This window comes from Felis catus, chromosome B3, assembly GCF_018350175.1.
Source record: "Felis catus isolate Fca126 chromosome B3, F.catus_Fca126_mat1.0, whole genome shotgun sequence".
Taxonomy (NCBI): Eukaryota; Metazoa; Chordata; class Mammalia; order Carnivora; family Felidae; genus Felis; species Felis catus.
Window position 1 is genome coordinate 17,380,037 of NC_058373.1, and position 27,284 is coordinate 17,407,320.

General features: G+C 46.8%; 1 protein-coding gene across 3 annotated transcripts in view; it reads right to left on the reverse strand.

Annotated features, from left to right (window-relative positions):
- Positions 1-27,284, reverse strand: part of IGF1R (insulin like growth factor 1 receptor) — a 310,805-nt gene that overhangs the window by 238,574 nt on the left and 44,947 nt on the right. For 2 of the 3 annotated variants that reach the window (XM_023254966.2, XM_045058873.1), the window contains exon 2: positions 16,411-16,956. In XM_023254966.2, the coding sequence (XP_023110734.1) occupies positions 16,411-16,956 (546 nt within the window). Of the gene's footprint in view, positions 1-16,410; positions 16,957-27,284 lie in introns of those variants that run through there. The other variant, XM_023254968.2, reaches the window with a different exon arrangement.

A 27,284-nucleotide genomic window follows, 5' to 3' on the forward strand; every position in this document is an offset into this window, starting at 1 on the left:
GCCACACCCCAGTGTCCAAAAGGGACCTGGCATGTGTGGGATAGATCCACAGGCATCTCAGAGGTCTAGCTCATTGCGGGACACGCTGAAGCACTGTGAGGGGACATTAATCTGCAAAACATTGAAAGGCAGGGGAATCTTCTACAAGGTTCTGGAGAGCTTTAACACAGATTAGCAAAAATGTACCTTTGTCAACATGGTTAGATGCCTGGGATTTCTGTTCAGAGAAAAGTGAGTCACATAAAGACACTGGACAAGAAGACCAACATTCTGACCCAGTAAGATGCTGTAGCTCCATTTCGACCATCAGATGAATAGCTCTGTCTTGGTGCTGTTCACAGTGTGCCAGTGTCACTTACTGACTCACCCGTCCCTCTCACTGGACCCAGAGCCCTTGATGGTGGAAAAAGGAAGCAGAAAAAAAGGGAGTGATGGCAGGGAAAGGAGAGAGTATGCCTAGGTGGAGACTGTCTTTGGGCAGCGTCCCAGGTTCTAATCCGGCTTGACCCTCAGAGTCGTGGGCGTGGCCTTGGCTAAATCTTCCCGTCCTTTTCCAAGTTAGTTTCCCTCTAACCCGCTCGGACTTTTCCGGAGGGTTAAGCAGAGCGTGTGAAATTATTTCCTAGAAATATTTCCTTTATGGAATGCAAATTCTAATTGAACTTTTATATATTCCAGAGCCTAAGCCTTTTCTTGTGTGCTAATGGCAGCACATCCTTGAATAACCAAATCCGGAGATAGCGTGCAGGTCTGAAGGACTCTGCTGTGAGTGACAAGGAGTAAGATCAGGTAACTCAGCCTCCTGCAGCCCTTACTTCTCCACTGCAGAAAAAATTCTCTTGTTTGCTAAACCTGAGCATGTTCCACGAGGCCAAAGTACTTCAGAGTCATCACGTCCCGTCTGCTCTCCCCCAGGCTCCCTCTGAGCCAGAAGACACCCCCCTCCCCCAGTCAAGTATACGTTTAGATACAAAGGACAACAGCAAGGCTGTGTCTATCACAAAGGTCTCGCTTAACTGGAGTACAAACATGAAGAATATTAATTGGAACATGCAGGCCCACGTGACATTCACCATGACAGTCGTAATTTTAGTAAAAATGCCAGGTTCATGAAAGCACCTGCTTGAGGTCCTGGAAGAAGTCAGGGTCCCTGAATTAAGTCAGGGAACCATCTAAATGATCTCTATGCTTCCTTTCCACCCTGAGATCCACAGATGCACAACATTTCCTCCAACTGGCTTCTTCATCCCCCATTAGTAGTAGTCCCTGGGAGCCAGGCCTGGGACACAATCGCCTCCCCCGCACCCCCCGCCCCCTCCCCCCCCGGCCCCCTCCCCCCCCCCCCCCCCCCCCCCCCCCCCCCGCCACTTACCCACCTGGAGAGACAACCTCTCTCCTCCAGGAAACTCATTTCTGGGGCCCACACCTAAAATGTCCTCAACATGGAAATCCAAAAAGTTAAGTCTCCTTAATCAAGCTTGTTCATACGCTAATGGCATAATTAGCTTGGGGGGGGGGGGCGGTGGGGAGATGATACGCAACACAAAAAGTTAATGGTTACCTGTTGTGGTTTGCCTTAGTTGATTCGTTCAAACATTAACTCATTTGCTATAACCTCAAATAACACAATAAAATCCTAGAAGAAATGGAAGTTTGTTTCTTTCCATTTTCTTGACATATTAAATCACTGATACAATTAACTGCGGACTGGCCTAAACTGCTCCAAAGCTTTTTCAACCTGCTAATTAAATTTGCCCTCACTGCCCTGATAAAAATTCTAGGAAACCTTGGGCTTCTGGCATACTACACAGTAGGTGAGAATCAAATCTACCGACCGCCAATCTCCTGATCCACTTAATAAACAAAAAATGTTAACAACATACATTTTTTTTAAAAGATCTACATGGCTTCATAGCGTAGACATTCCAAGTCTTCCCACAACGTTCAGTGAAGGCTCCTGACAAGAGATTAATGAGCTGTTAACCGCTATCTTCCAGGCCTAGCGATTTTGGCTTCTCCCTCTACTACAGAGGCAGTGCAAAAAGCAGTAAGTATCCCGCGCCATGCTAAATGGAGCTGCCATACTCAAACATCTTCACCTTTACTGTCTGTGATCCAAGCTGCTCTATTAGCAGGGAGAAGAATCTTGGCTAGCTGCAAAGCTCCCTCATCTTTCCATTACTTCAAATGGCAGCCCTTCCCCACTCTCTTCTTTGCATTAAGTAGCAGGAGCTGAAAGATGCAATCAATTTAACAGTTCATTCTGCCCATTTACATTACTTATTTGTTTTAGCAGTTCCTCTTTGCCACAAATGCCTCCTTTGCCCATTCATGTCTGCATACTTAACATAGATTTAATATTTCTCTGGGCCAAAGATCATACGCTGAGTTTTTCTTTGACTGGAAGACAGAAGAGATGAGGAGAGGGGGAGGATGTCTGGAATCCCTTCATTCTTGTAGACCACTCCAGGGAGCAATTCTCCATACATTATCAAAAGCTTAGATCAGCACCCGCACGTTTCCGACCCAAAGTGCAGGGGGAAGAACAGGAGAAGCGACTAAAACACACTGAGCCCATCTGTTTCAGGCACTGTTAGACACTTCCCCGACCTTGTATCATAAAACTTGCTTGGTGGCCCCATGGTGGAGCAGGGAGTCGAACCCAGACATGGACCCCCAAGTCCACATTTCATACAAATCATGCCATGAGTAATCAACCAAAAGTCCACCATACAGAAACCAACTCAAGTCCTTTGAGGGCAAGAATCACACACATCTTCTACTTCTTCTTACCTCCTACAGCACTTGGTGGACATGTTCCAGATTTGACTCAGAATCCTCACACCCAGACAGGCAGGAACCTGGCAGTGCTGACTCTCAGCTCCTATCCTGACTGCACACCTACAGACCCCTGCAAAGGCAACTTCTTTGTTCCCCTAAACCTGAACAAAAGCCCTTGGAGAGAGAGTCCTTCTTTTTGATATCAGATATGAAGTGAAAACGACTAGCTTCCCACCACCACCCCTGCCTCATCCATCCATCAGACACCAAAGGGATAGAGCTTCTGGATAGAGCTCACTCAAAAAGTCTTCTCCCACATGGAACCCAAGCTGTGGGCAGTAGATGCAAATGGTATCTAAGACAAACAGACTGAGGGCAGGTGGGGGGCACAGGAGGGGGAGCTGGTTCGGACCTCAACCACCATTCAGATTTCTGCTTTTATGAAATAATGTACTCCGAATTCCAAACGCCTTGCCAAGTTTTGGAGCACAACCCATTCACGAGTTGATGGCCGTATATACAATGCCAGGCAAATAGTACTGAGCAAGTGTAGACATTCTTAATGAAAGGCCTCAATTTCACTTAAGGCAAATATTCTTCCCATGCAAAGCCCCAAATATGGAACTCTCCCCCTCCTCTGCTCTTAGCACTCTTTGCCTCTCCTCTTCTTTTGGCCAAAGTTCTGGAGCGCCTCATTACACAGCATAAATGCTCTATCTCTATCTTTTGGAATGTCATGTGTTTTATCTTATCGCATAACAAAATCACAAGTTTCATTCACATTGCATGGAACTTGCCCTAAATAGATCAACAGAAACAATGGAGACGACTTTGGCCAAGTAACAAATGTGAAAACCTGCAGAGACACATCGAGACCTAACTTAGACGACACTTCTCATTCAAGCCTCTTGACCCTTCTTCCTTACCACAGGAATGATACGTATATAATATATTCTCTTTCACTTCATGAGAATGGTAAGGAGGAGCAGGAGACCCAAAATAATTCACAACTCAGCAGAGGTTAAGGACTTACCCAAACCATGTTTAAGTGTACATGCAGGTACACTCTCAAACTTTCACTCATGCAATTGCTCTTAGACTTGGTTGATAATGAGTTGGTTTACTCATTCCAGCTAGGACTGCTTTGGTCATCTAAAAATATTTTATCAATTCCTTTTTAAAGTTCCTAGACTAGAGTGAGGCAGTATTAGTGCCTAAGATTAGTGCGCTCACACCTGCCCTTCCCTGAGTGGAGACTCCCTAGTCTCTATATCCCAGACACCTCCCTTCCCGCACAACCCAGCCTCCCCATCTTCACGGGAACCAAACTACTCACATGCTACCCAGGGTCAAGCCCATGTGGGAGATGGACTTGTATGAAATATCTTTTCCATGGGCCTCCCTCTGGCAATGAAGGTAGAGAACCAAAATTTATAAACAGGGCTCAAGTCTGGACTCACAAGGGGCTTATCATCTATTTGCAGAAAGACACAAATGGTGAGTAAGCAAGGTCTTCTGAAATGACTGTCAGCAGAGGGAAATGATCACTGACCAGAGAACACAGCAATGGCTCCATGCCTACTCCATGCCAGTACACAAATGACTCACAGGTGCATGAGCCCTCCGTAAGGGAGATGTGGGGAGGTCTCACGGAAGAGCAGACTTGAGCCAAACCCTGAAGCAGACAATGGTTAGGGAGAAGCCAAGCAGACAATGGTTAGGGAGAAGCCATGAAGAGCATGGCAACGTCTGCCCCAGCTGAAACTCGCCATGATACACACCAAAGCCAGATTGCCTAGAACCAAAAATGCACACAAATGTAAAACACACCCAACTCTCAAACTACTGAGAAAGTATTTTAGTTTCACTTTGATCAAGCCAAAAGTGCTTCTGAGTCCAAAGCAACTCAGCAGTATCATGGTAGACATCAGTCACTTGCCATGATAGCAGGAAACTCTTGCTGGGCTATCAGTTTGCTCAGATTCTGGATGAGGGAAAGCCTACTTTAGTTGAAAAGAATGATTTAGATGAATTTAAATTCATTCAACATAATCGTGTTACATCGGTGTTTCTCAAAGTACTTATGAATAATTCACTTTGGTAACAGCAAAAGCCAGACCAGAATAAGTCACTTCAAAGATACAAGACTTAACATAAATCCTACTGATTTTCCTAGTCTCAACGCCTTCTCTAACCACTTTTATTTCTTTCTACCCTATCACCGAGATGCTTCGCCAGCCTCCTATCTTACTTACATCTGCTACCAGCTCATCAGAGCCTGTGAATCACAGCCACCTCCTGGGACCCCACAGCCCACCTACCACTCTTCAATCCTGTCCCTAAGGGTAGAGCCCATCCAAAGAGCAGGTCAAATGCTTTATGCCTTTGCAAGTCTAGAATGTCTGTTTCCATTTCTCTAGCAGTACTGACTGAAAACCAGGGCCGATGGGTCCATCTTAGGTTCCCAACACCCTACCTACTCTGCAATAATGAATCTCAGAGCTGGAAGGAAATTCAGGCTCACTTGGTTCAAAAAGATGAGGAGACCAAGGAGCAGGGAGACTGAGTGCCTGGCTAAGGTGTGGTGGAGGAGGTCCGATCAGCGCTTTCCACAATACATGATGTGTACAAAATTTTCATGCAAGCTCCACTGCACTGATCAGCTGCACTGCCCCCTTCTCCTTCCTGCCATTTGATGAGCCAGTCACCCACCTCTCCAGGCTGCCTTCAGACAGGAGAAGGCACCGACCAGAGGTTTGCATTTATTTTGCTACAGTGGAGGCACTGAAGACTGGAGTTACAGGAGGGTGAGGAGCTGCTGTAAGCAGAGTCCACGCTTCACGCTTTTTTTGAAAATGCATGACGTACACCAGGCTTGTTTACACACACAGAATCTGAATGAGCTCATACTAAACGATTCACAAAAACCACTCACCTTTTATTGATTAGCTGAAGTGGGGTCTGAACACCATCCCAATTACCATTTCCCTCTAATGACCACTTAAATGCCTTCTCCATCGGCTCTTCATCCACACTCTGAGGCTTTCCGTGAATGCCGTGCCCAGCAAGACAGAGGTGCAGTTACCCAAACGAACAGTATAGACCTTCCCGCAAGACCAAAGCAAGTTGAGGGTCTGAAGACCCCAACCCTGCAGTGTGACTGCATTTCCGGGGATCTTCCTGGGCATAGTAATTGGGCAGAAGGAAGCAAGGCCCTGACAGTTATCCCTATGGGCCCATCAGTAAATCTAAAATCAAATTCGTTCCGCAAAACAACTTTCTCTTGAAATGGTGGTCTGTTAGGTCGGCTTCTCCTGTTTTACCAATTATCCATCATATAAAATTTGCTTTAATTAAGCACCCCTAGATGTTCACCCTCCTAATCGCCATCTCTGGCATCCGGTGACTTTTCCACGGAAAGATTTCCCCCCCCCCAACAAACAAATATTTGTTGAGATGAAGAAGCATTCTTCTGAGAAAAATGACACGTTCTCAGAATTCCATTCGTAAACGACGACGTCAAGATCCTTCAAGCCCTGACTGCCTATGAGCCTAAAAAAGATGGCCAGGGATGAGGCGGCAGGTGGCAAAGAAGAAGCAGGAAACCCAATGATCTCAGAAGATGACACCATGCCACCTGGACCATGCTGTCTCGCTGGTGTCCCCTAGACCGTGCATGAAATTATAAAGAGCAGGTAAAGAATATGCCCTTCTGCATCCAGGCTTCCCTGTCTTTCCTCGTGGGTGGGAGACAGGACAAGGTACATTTTCCACAACCTTGCTTAAAATCTGTTCCAAAGCTTCTTTGACACAGTTATTCAAAACCCTTTAAAGGAAGTACCTATGGATTACAAAATAATCCAATCATTTCAAGTTCACTGAAGAAGACAACAAAAACTTTACCCCTACATCCTACCTGAGGAAAGACTAGGAACCTATCAATATCATCTACTTGGCAAAGCATAAAGGGACCATTCAGAGGTCAAGAAATCAGAACGGAAATGTCCTAGTAGGTTACAACTCCAGGAACAAGGCTAGTCCCTTCTGACCTAGGGATCTAGCTAGTTTCCATTTGTTTGCATATGACTACTAGTACCTTCTGTGGGGGTCGGGGGTGGGGAGGGGGACTCCTAACTCCAACACCATGGCTCCCCAGGAATGTTTCTAATAATACCAACCTTCATCTTGCCTTTTTTCTTGTATCGTAGGCTATTTGCTTCCCCATCTTTCTTTATTATTTTCCCACCTCTTTTTACTACTATGTCCAACTCCCTGGTCTCGGGCAGCTGCTAAAAACCATCCAAGCACTTTGCATCTATCCGGAAATCCAGAATGGCAGCCCTGGTTCATAGATCCGCTGCCAAGGGCAGATGTACGCATATCGCAGCTGGGCCGTCCTCCCCAGGGGCCCCTGGGCACAGTGGGCTCGGGCCCAGGGCCTGCATGGGCTACGGCAGCTACAACCTCGTAAACTCCATCCGAGTCCCTTCATCAGAACTTGCAAACACAAATTAGAGGCAGATACATGCTGGGTCAGTCCGCACAGCCTTTTGTACACAAGGCTACGAGTGAGGATCAGGCAACACCGAGTCTCCAAACACGTTGCCTCTGTTCCCATCCCACGTGGATTCCGTGAAAAATGGCATGAAGAAACGAGAGACGACCGGGCGGTTGTTTGTGACCAAGGCCAAGACACAAAAAGCGACTTCTGTCCAATAATGAGATGAAACAGAAGCCGGGCTTCCGGGAGAAGGCCTGACATTCCTGCACAGCATTTTCCCACCCACCTGATCCCCTCGAACGGAAGGAAGATCTAAAGGAGGACAGAGAGAGCCACTGTTTGTTTCCTGCACTGGGGGCGAGAGGAGGGAAAGGAAACAAAACAAAATAGCCAAAACAGGACAAGAGGCCGGGTGGGAGCACAGAGTGGTATGCATGAGCAAGTACACACACACACACACACACACACACACACACACACACACACACACACGCACATACTGCGAGCCTTACCCAAAGAACAGAAATAAACAGACATGCTTCAGCCTGAAGCAGACGGTTGGCTACCTTTACTATGTGAGACCGGCAGTTGTCACAAATAAAAATGTACATCCTTGTTATCTTCCCCCAAATCGTGCCCACTCTATAACCACTTTACTGCTCTCTGCAAAAAACGCATTAAAAAAAAAAAAAAGATAACATTTAATGTTAGTATCAAACAAGAATCTTGTTGATATTTCTTAAATTCTTCCCCACACCACGCTTGCAAGCAGAATGAATTCATAGGGTTTGATAACCAAATAAATAGAGTTTACATGTAACTACAGAGGCCCCACTGGCATCCTGATACAGTCATATGTACCTCACTGAATGTTCTTTAAAGATACGGCTTATCTGGACAGGCACAAGAATTTGAACAATTTGGATTAAATTAGCAAGATCCACTCCTACACTATGCCATGCTATTTATGATAATTGAATTTTTGCAATTTAGAAAAAGCCATAGAGAAAGACCATTTAAGATATGGCAGTAAACATACACATTCAATCCAGTTTAATGCTCACAATTCTAGATGGTCTCAGAATGCAGCTCTTAGACAGTTTAATTTTAGAAAGACTAGCAATTGGCTATCATTTCCCAAAAACCTACTATGTGCTCGGCAGTCTGTCTGGTGCTTTGTAAGTTCTGTCCCTGCCCCGTCCTGTTTCACAAATGGAAGATGGGGAAGGCAGCCTCATTCCAGGACCTGGAAACACACGGGGCTAATGAGCGGAACCCTCTCAATTCATCGACTCTTCTTAAACCTTTGCCGTATGATGCCACCTGTCCATACTGGAATGTAATATGTGTGTGTGTGTGTGTGCGTGTGTGTGTATGTATGTATCTCCCATCTTGTACAAAATTACATATTCTTGCAAATATCAACGTTAACATGCCATGATGGTCCACTGGGGAAAATCACACCTTTCAGGTGCAGAGCCACTGGACATGCTTGGAGACCAGTTGAACAGAGGATGCCAGGCGTGTGATGGCAGGTGCTGTCTCCACGGAATCCACAACGACAACTGTCAAGGGTGGATACCCCCGGAATGTCAGGAGTGAGGCCCCAGCCAGCCCCATGACACTCAAAGGACTGTAGAACAGCGTCTAAGCTGACACGCAGGAGCACAGTCTTACCTGGATGGCCACTCTTCCTGTCTATGACCCGCCCTTTTCCACTGACCCCAGGAGCCTGCAGCACTCCCTGACCTGAGATGACAATCGTCTCCACCAAGCCCCGAGAACTGCTCAGCTCTCATTCCTGCTCCTGCAGAGCAGTTCACACAGTGACAGGGAAGACTTCTCCAAAGACTGAGAAGATAGGCTGGATACAGAAGAGAACCCAGAATGCTCTAGATTTCGGATTTTGACCGGAGGTTCCTTCTTCCACACAAAAGATTACAACATGTCTTAAATCTAGATTCTCAAGTTATGCACAGTGATAAACAGACGCCCGCTCTGTTTAATATCCTGTGTGTCACAGACAGAAAGATCGCATCTCCTGCTACCAGAGTTCCGGGAACACTGTGGCTGTCTCTCGTTTGCTCCCAGTCAGGGGCGCAGTCCATCCCACAATGGTGCTCAGAGACCCCGATTCAGATAGCCTGAGTCCTGGAGTCACATCGCACGCTAGAAGGAGGTATGGTTCCAATTCATGGCTTCCAGCTTCACCACGGGCCAAACCTAACTTTTGAACCACCTTATGCATTCAAGTTGAGCGATGCAGTCTAGGACAAGGTTAGCCCCGGGCCCACGTGATCCACGTCATTCCCACTCAAATCAAGAATGTCACACTGGCATACACACAAGAAAAGCAAGATAGAAATGTTAATGTAACAAAAGAGGCATTTTAGGACTAGAAGGAAAAGAGGACAACTTTTTTTTTAACTTTTTTAAAGCTTATTTATTTATTTTGAGAGAGAGAGAGAATGTGAGCAGGGGGAGGGCAGAGAAAGGGAGAATCCCAAGTAGGCTCTGTGCTGTCAGGGCAGAGCCTGATGCAGAGCTCAGCCCCACAAACTGTGAGCAAGACCTGAGCCAAAATCAAGAGTCAGACGCTTAACCGACTGAGCCACCCAGGTGTCCCAGGAATCGGGACAGTCTTACAAGTAGGCTCAACTGGTGAGTTCTGAAGGGATTTCAGATATTTCCAAACACCTAGAATTGCAAAAATCACCCTAGGAGAGTTATTCTGAAAGCCTTTTTACTCTCTGAGATCCTTATTAAAACACAAACTCCTGAAGGGAACCCAGGAAAGTGACACCTTAATTAGGGGAAAATCAGCCAAGAACAAAGCCTTTCAAGGAGCCAGGCAGGAGAACTAAGAGATGGGGGTGGGCTCAGAGGTGTCCCAGAAAGCCATGGACACAAACTGCTTCACCGTCTTGGTAACAAGGGTCGACAGTCAGGGAGAACAGAATGTGATCTCCATGCTTGACTATAAAAGGCATAGAAATGAGGCCCAGGGGCATGTGACCCCCTTCTAAATAAAGATCACCCCCACACTGGGAGCAGCTGACCAGAGCAGGGGCCTTCCGGGGGAAGAGAGACAAGCTCCTACCATCAACACCATGCCAGACCCGCTCCACTGGCTGCCTTCTCATCCAGGATCCACAGACCTGCCCCGGCTCCAGCTGGAAAATGCAGGCCCCTCTTCTCATCCACCTTGGGCAGTCTGGAGGGCCCAGGCATGCTAGAACCTGGCGGCCGACCACACAGTGTTTCGCAGAAAGAAATACCCCTCACGGAAGCTTAAAACTTGGAGGAGGAGGAGGAGGAGGAGGAGGAGGAGGGAGAGGAGGGGAGGACGAGGAGGAGGAAGAGGAGGAAAAGGAGGAGGAGGAGGAGGAGGAAGAGGAGGAGGAGGAGGAAAAGGAGGAGGAGGAGGAGGAGGAAAAGGAGGAGGAGGAGGAGGAGGAGGAGGAGGAAAGGGAGGAGGGGGAGGAGGGGAGAATTAAGATGAAGTAGGCACATTGCAGGGCAGAGAAACCGTGTCCCTCACCTCACCCCACTCCAGCAGGTGATTTACAAACACTTAAGCAAGCCCCCCACTTTCACCCGGCAGGCCAGATGTACCAATCTCTAAGAAAATGAGGAAGGGGAACAATTTCACTCCACACACCAATACCACCCTGTGGGAAGTATCTGATAAACAGGAACATGAGAACCTGTTTTTTTTTGGGGGGGGGGGATGTAGAATTGTCTTTTTTTATACTACCCGCCTTCATTTTGAGTCCCTGATCTCATCAGCGAGATGGCTGTAAAATGCTTTCCTTTTGTCAATAAAGGGAGCCGTTTACTGCCTTCTCGCACAAAGGCTCCAATCTGCTATTTCCTGCTTTCCCATTTGGAAGGCAGTGGGGAAACGCAACAGACCCCGGGACCACTGTTTCCAGTCAGCACCCTTCTAATTGAAAGAAGGCTGTGCCACCAGCAAAGCTGGCCAGGCTCGCCACCTTCACGAATTTCCTGGCAAAGACCAGGCCTTCTCGCAGGCAATACAGGGATGTGAGTAGACCACAAGCTGTTCATCCTGATGGGTTAAAAAGGACTTGGAGACATTGAGTTTAGTAGTAAGTTTTAGATTTTTGTTTTGTTTTTTGGGCTTGTTTTTTTTTTGTTGTTGTTTTTTTTTTTTTGGTTGGAGAACCATCCATATCTGAAAACAAGTACCAGAGGGGCGCTTGGGTGGCTCGGTTGGTTAAGCGCCAGACTCTTGATATTGGCTCAGGTCGTGATCTCACAGTTCATGAGTTCAAGCCCTGCATCGGGCACCATGCTGCTGGTGCGGAGCCTGCTTGGGATTCTCTCTCTCTCTGCCCTTTCCCTGCTTGCGCGCTCTCTCTCTCTCTCTCTCTCTCTCTCTCTCTCTCTCTCTCTCTCTCAAAATAAATAAATAAACATTTAAAAAAACTGAAATCAAGTACCAGAAAGCCCCAGTGGCAAGCAAACGCCAGATGCCACTGAGGCAATTCAATTGGGCATGAAAAGAACCACAGGTGCTTCGAGAGTATCCACCCTCACCCGCCCCCTCCCTAGACACGGTTGGCTTTCAGCAAATAACTGTACAAAGTAAGGGATGGTGCCAAGTGCCACAGGCCAAGTTCAACTTTTAAGATGGTTTCTGTACTTCTCCATCACCTTTGGCCTTGAATCCTTCTGACAAGGGCAGGACAGAGAAGAGCTCCTACCATCCACGGCTGATCCTCCCTGCCAGTGACGAGCCGGACACAGGGTTGGTGATGGAGCTCCTGGGTAGCAAGGACCGTGAAAGCGACACAGGAGACATCCACATTTCATAATCCTCGAGTCTTTTGGCTTGCTGAGGACTGTTATTACACACTGCTCTCTGCAGAGGGGCGGGGGGTGGGGGAAACAGATCTTCCTGACAATAAATCTTTCACAAAGCAGGTGCGTGCTCACCCCTGGGGTGACACCCGTGCTCTCCGAGATGCTGAGGACGCGCCCAGAATTGACTCAGCAGTGCAGAAAGTGCCACTGCCAGGTTTCTCTGCTACGGGAAAGGCCCACCAGAGTGTGCAAAGTCCCAGAGTCCTACGCCAAGGGGCAAGAAGTCTGCCAGTGAGGGCGGCCACCTGGCCAGCACATGCAAGCACCATCACGGGCCAGGGACACGGCAGGCAGAAGGCAGGCAGGCAGCTTGTCGGGGGCATGCACGGCCCAATTTCATGAGATTCCACAGGCTCCCACTACAGGATTTCAGGTAGGGGAGCCTGTCGGTCAGAGCATGTGTTAGGGAGTTCACTGGACCGAGGCAGGGGTGCAGGGAGGCTGGAGTGAGGCCAGGTCGCTGAAAAGGGCAGAGGGGACAGAGGAGGGTGGTAGATCTGAGAAACCCTGGGATGGAAAGGGCTTGTCGTGCAATTGGAGGAGGAAGCATCCAAACACCCAAGTTCCCGACATGGGAGCGTGGAGCACCAGAACACTGTCCATGAAGACACAGAATACAAGAAAAAGACTCAGTAGAAGGGAGGAGACAGAGAAGACTAGAAGACACTGAAATGCCCGTGGTTGTCTAGACAGGAATGGATATGTGGGTCTAAGAGCTTACAAAGAGGTCTAAGCTGAAGATGATATTTACAGACCAGCTGTAGACAAAAGGATGGTGAAGCAGCAGGTGGGGCATTCTGGGGAACAAGGGCAGTGAAAAGAGGCCTAGGATGGAAGTCTGGAGACCGCCAGGTACTAAAGACTAAACCAAGGAAAAGGAGCCGGAAAAGGAATGGTTGTAGACATAGGAAGAGAAGCAGTATCTTCCTAGGAGGCCGGGGGTTGGGGGGGTAGGAGGTGGTTGGGGGGGGAGGGGTGGTCACCAGGGCTGAAGGTCAGGGCCACAAGTTACATTTTTACAGAAGGGAGAACACCGTACATGACTTTGTAAGGGTCAGTCACTCTTTAGCAGTAACTCAAGCCTGCATAAAACCACTTCCCCAAATCACAGGACAACAGAGAAATCCTAAAGTGGGTGGAGAACCCACGAAGTAGTCATTTCCTTGATGGGGCTGTCTACGAAGCTGCCTGCCACCCACCGCCCAGTTAGGATACCTAAGAAGGAGCCGAAGGAAAAGCACCAAGTAAAAAGTGCGTATGAGCACTCCGTGATTGAGGGCTTCTCCGCGGTGTCACAAATTTCACACGCATCCCTGATTTGACGTAGCTCTCCAGACGCTCTCCCTGCTTCTGTGGGCAGCCCTGTGGAGAATAACTGAATGGGGTTCTTCCACACTTCACTGTTTTAAATGGGCATCTTAATGCTTACGTTGACTTCAAGGTAGACATTGTGTCCAGGCTCAACACCCTTCACCAGGCTCCTTGAATGACTCATAAGCATCCTCCTGGAGAGGGATATCACAGCACTGCAGTGCTCAGCCAGAGAGACGATGGGGGACAGAGAACGTATGGCCTTAGAAGGAGTGCTCTAAAACAGCACTCTCCAACAGAAAAGGAATGAGAACCACACCTGTCACCTCAAATGCTATAGTAGCCACATGACAAAGTAAAAAGAAACAGGTGTAATTAAGTTAATAACATATTTTACGGACTCTAGTCTGTCCAAAATATTATCATTTCAACGACAAAATATTAATAAGGAGATACCTTACTTTTTCTCCTGACCCTGCTACATCTTTGAAATCCAATGTATTTTACGCTTTGAGTGAGTCTCAGTTCGGACCAGGCCACAGTTCAAGCCTGAATGAAGCCACATGTGGCTAGTGGCTACCACATCAGACAGCACAGGTCTGAAGGGAATCTATGTAAAGAGAGAGCTCTGATTCAATTAGAAAAACCTCTTAAGAAGCCTGCCCATGCATGCTGGAGTTTTCCTGAAACTCCCAGATGAAGAGAAGACAATTTCCTTGAATGCTGGTAGTAATTTTTCAATAAATACTCCCTTGTAAAATCTCAGAAAAACGTCAGCAGGACTGAGAACTGGCGGGGGAGAAGCCTGCAGGGTGCGGCCTTGGAGAAGCAGGTGTCCAGCCAACAGGCCTGTCAACATCAGCCATACCAGCACCAAGGCCCAATTTCTAACCCCCATTCTTTTTTCTGGTGCTTTTCCTTTTGTTTTTTTGTTTGTTTGTTTGTTTGTTTGTTTTTAAATAGTCCAAGTGCCCTATGAGAAAGACAGGATCTATCCCAGATGAAGAAACTGAGGGCCAGGCAATTTAAATTACTTGCTCATTCCCGGTCCCAGCTACCAGACCTGGACCCAGAAACCAAGCCTCGCCTCTGCTCCAGGCTTCTTCAACAACCAGCTGGTCAGAAACAGCCAAAAATCCACAGTGAGGCCAAAGTAAATATCGACTGAATCACTGAACAAGTGCCCACCTAATGACTTTTTAAATAACACCTCCCTTTTGTACAGAGCTTATGAGTTTTCAAAGCAGTTTCGCACACATTTGGTCACCACCGAGGAATAATATGGGACTGCCCTAAGGAACATTCTAAAGGTGCCCAACCATGGCCCAGAAGGCTCGTCCAAGGTCACCCAGGCCATTTATACCGCATCCAACATCTTCCCACTACACACGATGCCTCCCTTGCTGACGCCTTTTTCTTTTAAAATAAAATTTTAAAATGTCAAGATTACTTAAAAAGGTATTTTTGTTGTTTTCTCAAAACCAGTGGGTAACCTAATGATAGGGTACCGTTTTAATCAATCACAAATGTGACTTTAGCACAGGACCTTCTTCCAACCCTAGCCAACAGGGACTCTTCAGCGGCCTGATGGCGTTCTTGGCCATCCAAGGTCCTAGCTGAAGCCAGTGGGACCCCTTCCCTCATTAATCAAATGTTCATGTACACACTGATGGAATGATAGCAAAAAAGTGTGAGCTGGGTCAAAGAAACCATCCTTTTCCTGCTTCAACCCTGGAAGGGAAACAGAAACAACAGCTACCTGTGGGGTCTGGCCTTTATTTTGTTTATTTTATACACTTCATGGTTTAGGCGAGCCTACCAATTTGGGATTTCTTGGCTTTTCATGACTAGCTAGAATACATGAGCTCCTTGGGTCTTTAACTGGGCCAACCATTAAATAATAGCTATTTATAGCTACCACGCTGACTTCCAACCAGTGAGAGGAATCTTCCTGGCCAATATACCTAAACATTGCTAAAAGCAACACAGCAAAGGCCCAGAGTCACCTTCTAATACCAAACAACTTGGGTCTCAAGGTATTGATCACAATAATTCAAGAGTCTGGTTATACTCAGGCGTAAAACGGGCAGACTGCTGATGAACAAGAAGGTTCAGAATACCACCACCTGGACCAGAAGAGCAGTGGGCGTATTTCAAAATTCTTCCACTGAGTGATTTCATAAGACCTGTACAACTCTTCAGGGGGCGAAAAAAAAAAAAGATAGAAAGAAAGGAAATGGAAGCACCGGGGTGTACAACTGTACTCACTACACAGCCACCTTCAAGTACAGCCTGAATGTGGGATTCCTGAAACCTGGTCCAGGGCTCTCGCACCATGGCAAGGTGCTCCATCATAAACCAGCAACACGTAAGCATCATAACATCACTGGGGGCCAAGGAGGGAGTGGAGGTCACCATTTTCACAGGATGTGAATTGCATTAGCTCTTTACTTTTCCTTTATTCAACCATATTCCAAGTATATTCATGCTAAGGAAGTCCCGCCATGCCAAAAGATCTCTTTTCGTGCAAAGGATGAACGAGTTGATCCCTAAGCAGTCCCTGACTGCCAGGGCGTAGGCCCTTCCAAACACAGCGGATCACCTTTCTCATCAGAAATCCAAAGCTGAAGGTCGGTGAGCAAGCTTCTAGCCCAGAAGGGTGGTGGATTATTTCTAGTACACGATTTGAATGGTCTTGATGGCAGCCATGCCACAGTCCCACATCCCATGAGTTCCCGGATGCAAAAGGAAGCCAACCAAGACCCCCACCGGCACACGGCAGGCGGACGTGTCCTCAGTGCCACGTCACCGCACCCTCCCAGCAGAACCCCCGGCAGAACCCGTGCATTCCAAGAGGAGGAGGGCAAGGGAGAGAAGGAGGGGAAAGAGAAGCGGCACAGGGAAAGCCACATCAGTGCCATTCTTACTTTTCTGGCAGCGGTTGGTCGTCCAGCAGCGGTAGTTGTATTCATTGTTGATGGTCGTCTTCTCGCACAAGGGCTTCTCCTCCATCGTCCCCGGACACAGGTCCCCACATTCCTTTGGGGGCTTGTTTCCCACGATGTAGTTATTAGACACCGCATCCAGGATTAGGGACCAGTCCACCGTGGAGAGGTAACAGAGGTCAGCATTTTTCTCAATCCTGATGGCCCCCCGGGTAATGTTCCTCAGATTGTAAAGCCCAATATCCTTGAGATTGGTCATCTCAAAGATGACCAGGGCGTAGTTGTAGAAGAGTTTCCAGCCGCGGATGACCGTGAGGTTCGGGAAGAGGTCCCCGAGGCTCTCGAGGCCGGCCACACGGAACAGCAGCAAGTACTCGGTGATGACCGTGAGCTTGGGGAAGCGGTAGCTGCGGTAGTCCTCTGCCTTGGAGATGAGCAGGATGTGGAGGTAGCCCTCGATCACCGTGCAGTTCTCCAGGCGCTTCAGCTGCTGATAGTCGTTACGGATATCGATGCCCGGCCCGCAGACTGGAAGGGAGACAAGAGGGCAAGGTCGGGACACGTCTGAGTCAAAAGGAAATCATTTTCAGAACTACTTCCCAACCCACAATATGGTCAGTTTTCAGGAAACCTATCTTATTATTGTCATTATTAAAGAAATAAGACTCAGTTCTTCGCAGCAGACCAGCTTTAGGTATAGGGCTGCAGGCCGACTATCTGAGTCTCTAGTTGGTCAGCTGTCATTCGTGAAGCATCTACTCTGGGCCGGACGTTGTGCAACATACACGGCGACCATGGGGGATGCCGTCCCCATCCCACTTATGTGTAAACCACAGTTCTGAGCCGGGGTCATACACAAGAAGCACATGCGGGAATCAAGGCTGCAGGCTCCAGAGCTGCCAGGCCGCTCACCCCCCACCCCTTCCGCAGAGCACCAGTGCCCAAAGTCTGAACAAACAGCTCAGCAGCCACATAACAACTTCCTATCGCGTCGAGCCTCAAGGACACCAAGCAGCAGTTGATACTGGAGAACAGTCACCCTGACCTAGAAAGTAGGGACACAAAGAAGCACATTCCCACAATTCTTGCTACCAACTGATGCGGGCCAGGTGGCCTTGTGTTCTTCCCTAATACTGCGTGAATGTAGATACAAAGGCTAATTTAACAGAAAGGCAAGAATGCACGGTTTCTATGAATAAAAGGGATATGCAATCCCAACTCTAGTATTTTATGAATCAAGAAAGCAGGCTTCCCATAGGAAGGTTAGGCAACAGAATAGCCAAAAGACAGTAAAACTCATCCATGTCTCAACGTACAAAGATAATCACTGTTAACAGTTCCTATGTCAGTGATCCTCTCTCTGTAAGGAATTTGATTAAGGTAAAGGAAATCAGGCAATAATACCACGTTTTCAAATACACTTCCTTCACTTAATATGAACATTTCACCAAATCAATAAATGTCCTTCTACGTTATCACTTTAAGGAGATAGTGATTCTAGGCTGTGAATATGCACCATGAGTTCTTTTATTTTTTAAAAAACCAATCCCGTACTGTTGGATATTTAGGTTACGTCCAATTTTTCTCACCATAAGGAACATTCCAGGGAACATTCTCGGCAGATATCCAAGACTATTTTCTTGAGATAAGTCCCTAGAAGTAGAATTGCTGGACCAAGGCACCTGCAGATTTGAAATGCTTTTGATAGGACAGCCTTGATATTGGAAACTTTTATTTTTAAAATTCTAAACACATACACACACACACACACACACACACACACACACACCTTGGTTAGTACCCTTTCTTAGGCTTTAATAATCACAAACCTTCCATTAAAGCTTCTCAGATAGAGTCAAGTTTTCTGACTGGTGTAATTCATTAATTTTTGGAGCACTCAACACATATGATGCTGTAGGAAGTGCAAAGAAGTGGTACCTGCCCTCTGAAGAGGCTCACGGCGAATGCCAAGAGCTAAGACCCACAACAAACAACTGTCGTATGTAGCAGAAGCTGGTCAGTGGTGTGTAGAGTGCAAGTCCACTCTAGATGTGAACCGAACTGGGCAGGACAGACAGCCTTGGAGCTACCCACAGAGAGGAGGTCATTTCTGTGGCAGGACCGAGGAAAGCCCTGTGCATGCCCTGACTCCTAGAGGATGGGTAGGACTTAAAACTGGGTATTAACATTCCAGAGGCCAGAGAAAAGGGAAAGCATATATACTCAAGGGACAGCAACACTGATGGCCAGGGATGTAGAGAAGAAACGAGTTTGGTAGAGTCCAAGTCACAAAAGATCACACATGGGGATGGAAACTTTCGTCTCAGGAATGAGGCCCCTCTCAAGACTCTCGAGTGGGAGAGAAGCCCAAGAGAGACCTTTTTTTGGAGGATTAATCTGTGGTCAAGTGCAAGACAGAATCAAAGTGGAGCAGCTGAGGAAAAAGGGAAGACCAGTCCAGTGGGGGACAGAACCATAGACAGGAACTGGACAGAGAATGGCAGTCAGGGGGTGGGGTCCAGGGGACCCAAGAGCAGAGAAGCAGTCAAAGCTTGACAACCTACAACTTCATTTGGTCCTCATTTGGTCCAGTTCCCCTCTTTTGCTGATGAGCAAAGGAAGCCTCTACAACAAAGAAAATGGAAGAAACCAGGGCTCTGAGAACATCCTATGCTGGAAAATGGCTGTGAGGGAAGCTTTGTTTCATTGTGTCTCATCTCACGTGATGCTCTCAATAGTACTTCACACTCCGTAATATCATCACCCCTTTGCACGGGTGACATATGTAAGATGCTGGCCCCTTCACAGCAAAGCTTGACACATGGTTTCTGGATAGTCCCAGCTCCTAGTATTCTCACCAACTGGTTACCCCCAAACTCCTCCAGCTAAACTTCTGTCCCAGTCATGGTACCAAACAACTCTTTGCAAAGCCCCTGATGACATTATCAAAGCCAATAACAATTCCCTGTCCTAATCTTACTTGATCCTTCCAGTTATCTGACATTGCCTCCTTCTCGAGGCCTCTCTGATTCCACACACCCACTCACCACCCTCAGGTCCTACCTGACCTCTAAATGCTGGCCTCTGGCCTCAGCCTCCCCCCTCTCTGTCCTCTCACATGGACAGCTGGCTTCCTGTGCCACCCATACACTAGATGATTGTCAAATGCATGCCAGTGGCAGCTCCAGAGTCGCATGTCCATCTGCCTACTCAACATCTCCATTTAGGTGTCTGATAACACATTCCCTTCCTCTGACAAAATCTGCCTCCTGCACTCTCCTATCTGGGTCAGTGACACCCCATTTTCTGAATTGCTCGTGTCCAAAATCAAGGGCTCATTCCTGATTCCTCTCTCTCCCTTTATACTGTATAGATCCCATCCTCTTGGGCATTATGCTAACTGCCATGTCAGACGGAGAGACAAACGTTTTGTGTTCTCACATATACACAGAATCTAAAAAAAAGTCAAATTCACAGAAACGGAGTTGGAATGGTAGGTGTCAGGGGCCGGGAGGTGGGGGAAGTGGGGAGGTGTTGGTCAAACGGTACAAAGTCCTCCCTCGAAGATAAAGAAGACCTGGGGAGCTAAGGCACAGCTCGATGACTGGAACTGACAACACTGTATTCCTGGAAGTTGTTAGGGGAGTAGATCGTAAATGTTATCTAGACACACACACACACTGTACACACAAATTATACTTATGTAAGAGGATGTGGAGGTGTTAGCTAACTTTATCATGGTAATCATTCTGTAATACGTACACGTATCCAATCAGTACACTGTGCCCTTAAACTGATGTGTATTAATGTCAATATCTCAAAAAAAAAAAAAAGCTGAAAAAACAAAACAAACAAAAAGCAACAGTCCTCTTGGCTCCAGCTTCCAAGCCTGTGGGAAGCTGGGATGTTCTTCCCACCATTACACCCCCCCCTCTTCTGTACACTGTTTCTCCATCGCCCCATTCACTCCCCTCCCCCCACCCCCGCCCCACCCAGGGCATGTCTGCCTTCCTCTGGCCTTCTTCTCATCCCAGGGTCTCCCCCACTGATCTGTCCCACTAGTGTCAGCTCCAGGAGGACAGAAGATTATTTTCTATTTCACCCACCACGACACCCCCAGTGCCTGAAGCAGTCCTTGATGTATGGTGGGCACACCATTAATTCACACGTAGAATGAATGGATTTCACTACATCTGTCCGTCTCCACTGCTCTAGCCCTGGTCTGAGCCACTGTCATCTCCAGCCTCATCTACACCTTCCCCACCATCCCGTCTCTGTCCCTGTCTACTTCTATCTCAGCTGCCAGTATGTTCTTGCTTAGCACACTGTAGCTGCCCAGCGCCTTCCTTCCTTATCCCCTGCTGTCTGAAGTGTGTCCCCTGTCACACGGACAGCCCTCCACTCTCGTCCTGTCACCTCATCAGAGCTTTGCCCCAACACCCTAGCTTTGAGAATCCCCCCCTAACTCTCTCCCCCCACCTCATTTCCCTATTTCACTATTTTTACAGCACTTTTCATGTCTGAAAAGTGTCAGGCCCTGAAAGGATGTATTTAGCTGAGTGATCACTGTCTATTACCCTCATGGAAATGAGAGGCTCTGTACAGTTTTCTGCCTGTCTCCCATGCCTAACATCCAGCATAACATACACGTCTGACATCCAGCAGCTTCGTAAAGATGTGCTGCCTGGCTGGGGGCCAAGGTGAGCCTAAGGTGGGATGGGGAGAACAAAGCATCTATCAGATGCCACTAGATAGGTGCCACTAGAATTCTCTCAAAATCAAGAAATGTCACCCAATGATAGTTTCAGGTCAGTGACTCAATACGCAAGTCTTCTTTGCTTTTGAACTATTCATTTTTTCCTAGGCCCGCCTAAAATTTTACATTCCTTCTATGCCGTTATAAACTAAGCGTATTAGTTTACTCTGAAATGATAAACAGAAGTTTTTAGGGAGGAGTACTTGGATGCGGTCTGGTTTTGCATTCAGCATGTGTTTGATCCTATTATAAGGTGTTAGGCAGCAATTAGTTTGCTATCACTTCCTGCAGACCAGAAAGCTCGGGACCCAGTGAAAGAGCATGAAGCCTCATAACCAAAGTCTGCCAAAAGTTTATACTGCGCTCAAAGACACTGGGAAAGAACCGGCTTTGCCGTGTAGACCACTCAGTTAATGAGCCATGATACAGAGCTGATATGGACAGATTCTTCAAATGAAAGAACTGTTTCCACACTGGAAACTTTTCCCCCATTTATAGAAGAAAAGAAAAGGGGGGGGGGGGGAAACAAGGAAGAAACTAACCACTTATTCCTGAAGAGAAGACAAGCCCAAGCCACAAAGTGTGAGGCAGGACCCGGCTACTGGGTGTTTTGGATTCCAGGAGCGACACTGTTCGCCTTTGGGGTATTTTGTGATAGGAACAGAAAAAGGAAAACCCAGCTGGGCCGGGAATGATAACACAGTGTCCAGAAGGCACAAGCCACAAACAGGAAAGAGAATGCAGCATACTTCATTGGGGCCGTGAAATAATACAAGCATTAAGGGAGTCAATATTCCACACAGCACACTAAGGAGAGACAGACACACCCTTGCTACTACTCACTGATGATTAAAAGGAAATTGCAAAACACTGTTTCTCCCTTTTCAAAGCAGCAGATATCAAAAAAAACACCAAAAAAAAAAAAAAAAAACACAAAAAACCAACTCGACTTTACGAAAGGCATTGGAATGTGAGCTCTCAGGCTGGCCCCATAAAGAATAATCAAAGCTTATGGAAGTGAAAGCAAACAGGAAGCAGAGGGAAAGAACACTGTGGAAGGTAGGGGCAGCGTGAACAGACCGCCAAGGCAGGAGCAGAGGGCACGGGGAGGGATGAGGAGGGGAGAGGCAGGGGTGGTCTGGTACCCCAGGCCAGGACCCTTTGGAGGGAGGCAGGCAAGCAGACAGGCAGGCGAGGACCTGGGGGGGTAGAAATCACTTCCCCCAAACTAAAATTTTAAATTAAGTCTTTTAGTTGAAAGAATGCTGCTCCCCCAAAATTTCCTATGTATTTTTAAAACATCAAAGGGTAGAATTTCTGCTCTAGGGACCTAAGTGAACGACATAAACAAACGATACATATTCGGGAAACAAATCCCTAAGAACTGCTAATATAAGAAGGGTTAATAAAAAGCATCTGGGGGCGCCTGGGTGGCGCAGTCGGTTAAGCGTCGGACTTCAGCCAGGTCACGATCTCGCGGTCCGTGAGTTCGAGCCCCGCGTCGGGCTCTGGGCTGATGGCTCAGAGCCTGGAGCCTGTTTCCGATTCTGTGTCTCCCTCTCTCTCTGCCCCTCCCCCGTTCATGCTCTGTCTCTCTCTGTCCCAAAAATAAATAAACGTTGAAAAAAAATTTAAAAAAAAAAAGATTAAAAAAAAAAAAAAAGCATCTGCCTGAGAAACCCCCCCCCCCAAAAAAAGCTATGAATCTAAGTATGTGAAAGAGATAGAGGAGGAAATCGATGGCCACTTTGGCATGCTCTACGCGAAACACAATCTTGTGTCCTAGAAAAAGAAAAACGGGATGACTTAGGTCTGAGTCCCAAGTTCCATTTACCGGCTCCTACCCTCAAGGGGACACATACCCTTCCTCAGCCTCATTTTCTTCACCTGCAAAATGGGCTGTTCATACCTACCCGAAGGAAGATGTCGTAAAGATCAGATAGGGCTTTCATGTTCCTGTGGCTGGCAAGGGGCTTTAGGCCATGTTACTACATAAATAAACATGAATAAAAAAAAACATACACACTCCCCCATTTTGTTGCCCCAATCTAAATATGAACAACAAAGGGGAAAATGAACAAATCTGTTGATTAGCCTTCTGACACCAATTCCATTAAAGATGATCAGAGGTAGTTACCTAATTAAAATGTTTTCAACTCTGATCAACTCTTCTTTAAAAATATGGGGCAGTCTTAGCTTGCAGGATTGGAAATAAAAGACATTGGGAAGCATAATTAGCCTCATTTTACTACAGGTCCACAGGCAGATAATGAGTAAAATGATCGTCAACCAGCTGTCATGTCTGGTTCTGGTGGTAAAAGCCCAACATAACAACCCCCCCCTTTTTTTTCTTTTCAGACAGTGGCCCTCTATACAAGTTCTTTATATCCCTTAAAATGGGTTCTTTGGAATCAATAACTTAGTACTATAAAAACTCTAGAGGCACCTGGGTGGCTCAGTCGGTTAAGTATTTGACTCTTGATTTCAGCTCAGGTCACGATCTCAGGGTTTGTGGGTTCGAGCCCCACATCAGGTTCTGTGCTGACAGTGCGGAGCCTGCTTGGGATTCTTTCTCTTACCCCCTCTCTCTGCCCCTCCCTTGCTCTCTGTCTCTCTCAAAATAAATAAATAAACTTAAAAAAAAAATCTCTAGACTCTGTGAAAGTCACACTGGTGTTAAGAGGCTAGGAGGGCATTCATGTCTAACTGAATTTTGTACAAAGGGGCTGAACAACCACCTCTCCAGCCAGTGGCAAATTAAATGAACTAAAAGTTTTAATAGGTCAGTGAACAGGGCTGCAGGACCACAAAGAAGGGGGCCCATGACTCCCCACCTCTGGGGAGGTCAGGAAGCCATCTCCGAGGAGGGGATCCCTGAAGATGGTCTGAAGAATGAGCAGGGCCTTGCCAGGAAAGGCAGGGGGCCAGGGCACCAGTCAGAGGGGGGTGCACACACATGGAGGTGCCTAGGAACCCCCAGGAGTAGAGCCTGTGGACAGAGAAACAAGAGCAACTGCAGGGCAGAAGCCAGAAAGCAGTCTGAGATGAGCCGTTACGAGGTCAACTTGGTTTTGCAGGTAAGAACAGCCTTCAAAACCCTGAGCATTCATCACAACCACCTGGTGGGCTTGTTAACACACAGACGCAGGGACCCAAGAATTTGCATGTCTAATAAGTGCCCAGTGATGCTGAGCCTGCTGGTCTGGGCACCACCCTGCGAGAACCACTGCCCTACAAAGTAATCCTGTAACCCCCCTCGTGCGTCACTACCCTCCCCACCCCCTCACACATGCAATGTGGCACACGTAAAACCTGTGCACCTGCATTTCTTAATTCGATCCTCACTCTACCAGAAAATCCCCAAGCAACCCATAGAAACTGCACGAAGCACAGCAAAGCAGAAGGAACATCAGGTGGAGACAGAGTGTCCTTAGCACCTCACGGTCCACCCGCGGCTGCTGAATCTGCAGCGCCTACTCCGGCTTGTCTCAGCACACCCTCCATGTGCTCAGGAAAGGGGTGGCATGGGTCTCTTTCCACCCACTCCCTCCCAGACTTCAACGAACCAAAAAATCAGAAAGGGGGGTGGGGTGGGGGAGGAGAAACAATGTTGTGATAATAAACACTGTGGATACTGCAAAGTTTGTTATAGTAGAATTTTCTGTGTAAGTGTAAACAGACACAATTCATGTTAAGCCTTTTTATCTTCATGCCTCAAAGAGAATGTGTTTACACTGTATATGTACATTGATATCTTACACACGGCAAGCAGTCCTCACAACCTGACACATTCAATAACTACCCACAATCACAAGAATGTAAGGGATTGCATCGCGCAGGTGGCTTTCGGAACAGAAATTAAAAATTAAGTGTAATTTTCAACATGCAAATTGTCCTCCACTGCCCCACAGAAGAGCCATCTCTGTCATACATATAAACATAATCTAAAAACCCATTCACACATAAGATGTAGCCCTGAAGACTCTGAACATTAACAGAGTGTGCTGGGCAAAGAATTCACAAAGCGGGCTGAGATGTTTACATCCTGCCTCTCTGATGAAGAAATGGAAACTTCACTGGGAAGTACTTCAAAGATTGGAGGGAACATAAGCCCCAGTGTCCCCATCACATAAAGCATCTGGAGCCACACAGGCTGGTGCAGAATAAAGCTGTATTTGCTCGAACAGAGGAACAACACCTATTTTCCTGGGTCTTCATGAGAACAACTTTGCTGCCTTGATGAGGACTCCAAACTCTTTTCTAATCTGAAAATATCAAAAGTCCAATATTCCAAGTCCTTATATTTTAAAACTTTTTAAAAAAATGTTTATTTATTTGAGTGAGAGAGAGCGAGAGAGAGAGAAAAGACAAGCAGGGGAGGGGCAGAGAGAGAAGGGAAGAGAGAATCCCAAGCAGGCTCTGCACTGTTAGCACAGAACCCACTATGGGGCTCAAACTCATAAACCATGAGATTATGACCTGAGCTGAAGTCACAATTAACCAACTGAGCCACCCTGGTGCCCCCAAGTCCATATATATATATATTTTTTCAATTATTTTATGTTTATTTATTTTTGAGAGAGACAGAGACAGAGCATGAGCAAGGGAGGGCAGAGAGAGAGGGAGACACAGAATCAGAAGCAGGCTCCAGGCTCTGAGCTGTCAGAAGAGCGCCAACACAGGGCTCGAACTCACAGACCGCGAGATCATGACCTGAGCCAAAGTCAGACACTTAACTGACTGAACCACCCAGTGCCCCTATATCTATCTATCTATCTATCTATCTATCTATCTATCTCTATATCTATCTCTATAGATATTCACATATCTCTATAGATATTCACATATATTCATATATAGATATCTCTATAGGTATAGAGATATCTATATAGAGATAAATAAACATTAAAATATCTATCTCTATCTCTATATATCTATCTCTATATAGATATATCTATATCTATCTACCTCTATCTCTATATAGATATCTCTAGACCTATCTATATCTCTATAGAGATAGATATTTTATAGATATCTCTATAGATATAGATATAAAGATATCTATATAGAGATAAACATTAAAATATCTATATCTATCTCTATAGATAGATATCTATATCTATATCTTGATATCTATATCTATATAGATATCTATATCTAGATCTAGATATAGATATCTATATCTACCTCTATCTCGAGATCTCTAGATCTATATAGAGATAGATCTCTATAGATAGATCTAGAGATATCTATATAGAGATATAGATAGGTCTATCTATCTATAGACATAGATATATATAGATATAGAGACATTTTAATGTTTATTTATTTTTGAGAGAGAGAGAGAGAGAGAGATGGTGTGTATGCACAAGGTGGGGGAGAGACAGAGAGAGAGGGAGACAGAGAATCTGAAGCAGGCTCCGGGCTCTGAGCTGTCAGCACAGAGCCCCATGCGGGGCTAAACCCACGAACCATGAGATCATGACCCAAGCTGAAGTCAAACACTTAACCAACTGAGCCACCCAGACACTCCAAGTCCCTATATTTTAAAAGCACCTTTGTAAGAGCCCAAATCGTCTGTAACTATTCCCAGTCCCAATGGCTGGTTGCCTTTTTGATGAAGCGGCACCCAAGGATGAGACTCCCTTGGGTATGCCCACCCACTACCCCCCACTCAGCCGCTCACGGGCCCTCGGAGGACACGCATCAGGCTTCACTGCCCGGCCTCCCCGGGGCAGCCTCCTCAACACAGGAGCCGCAGCCTGACCTGAAAAATATGTGCTCCTTCTGCCTCCTTTTCCCTTCTCTCTTGACTTTGGATTTTCTGCTCAGAACCAGGCTAACCTTCCAAATAAAAGTCGGCCCTGTGGCCCCCATCCTATCTCACGGGCTTTTATAGAACGTGTTACATCACTCCAGTTCACATCCTCATTTCAAAAATATTTTCCAATGTTCCAGTTACCTCAAATGACCTGTACTGTTTCAATTAGGCAGTTATCTCAGCAAGCTGATTATGGGTGTACAAACCCCCCTCAATAGCTCCCTCTGTGCCGTGGTGCACTTCCTCATGGATGTGGTGCTGAAGGTCAGTCTCTTCAAC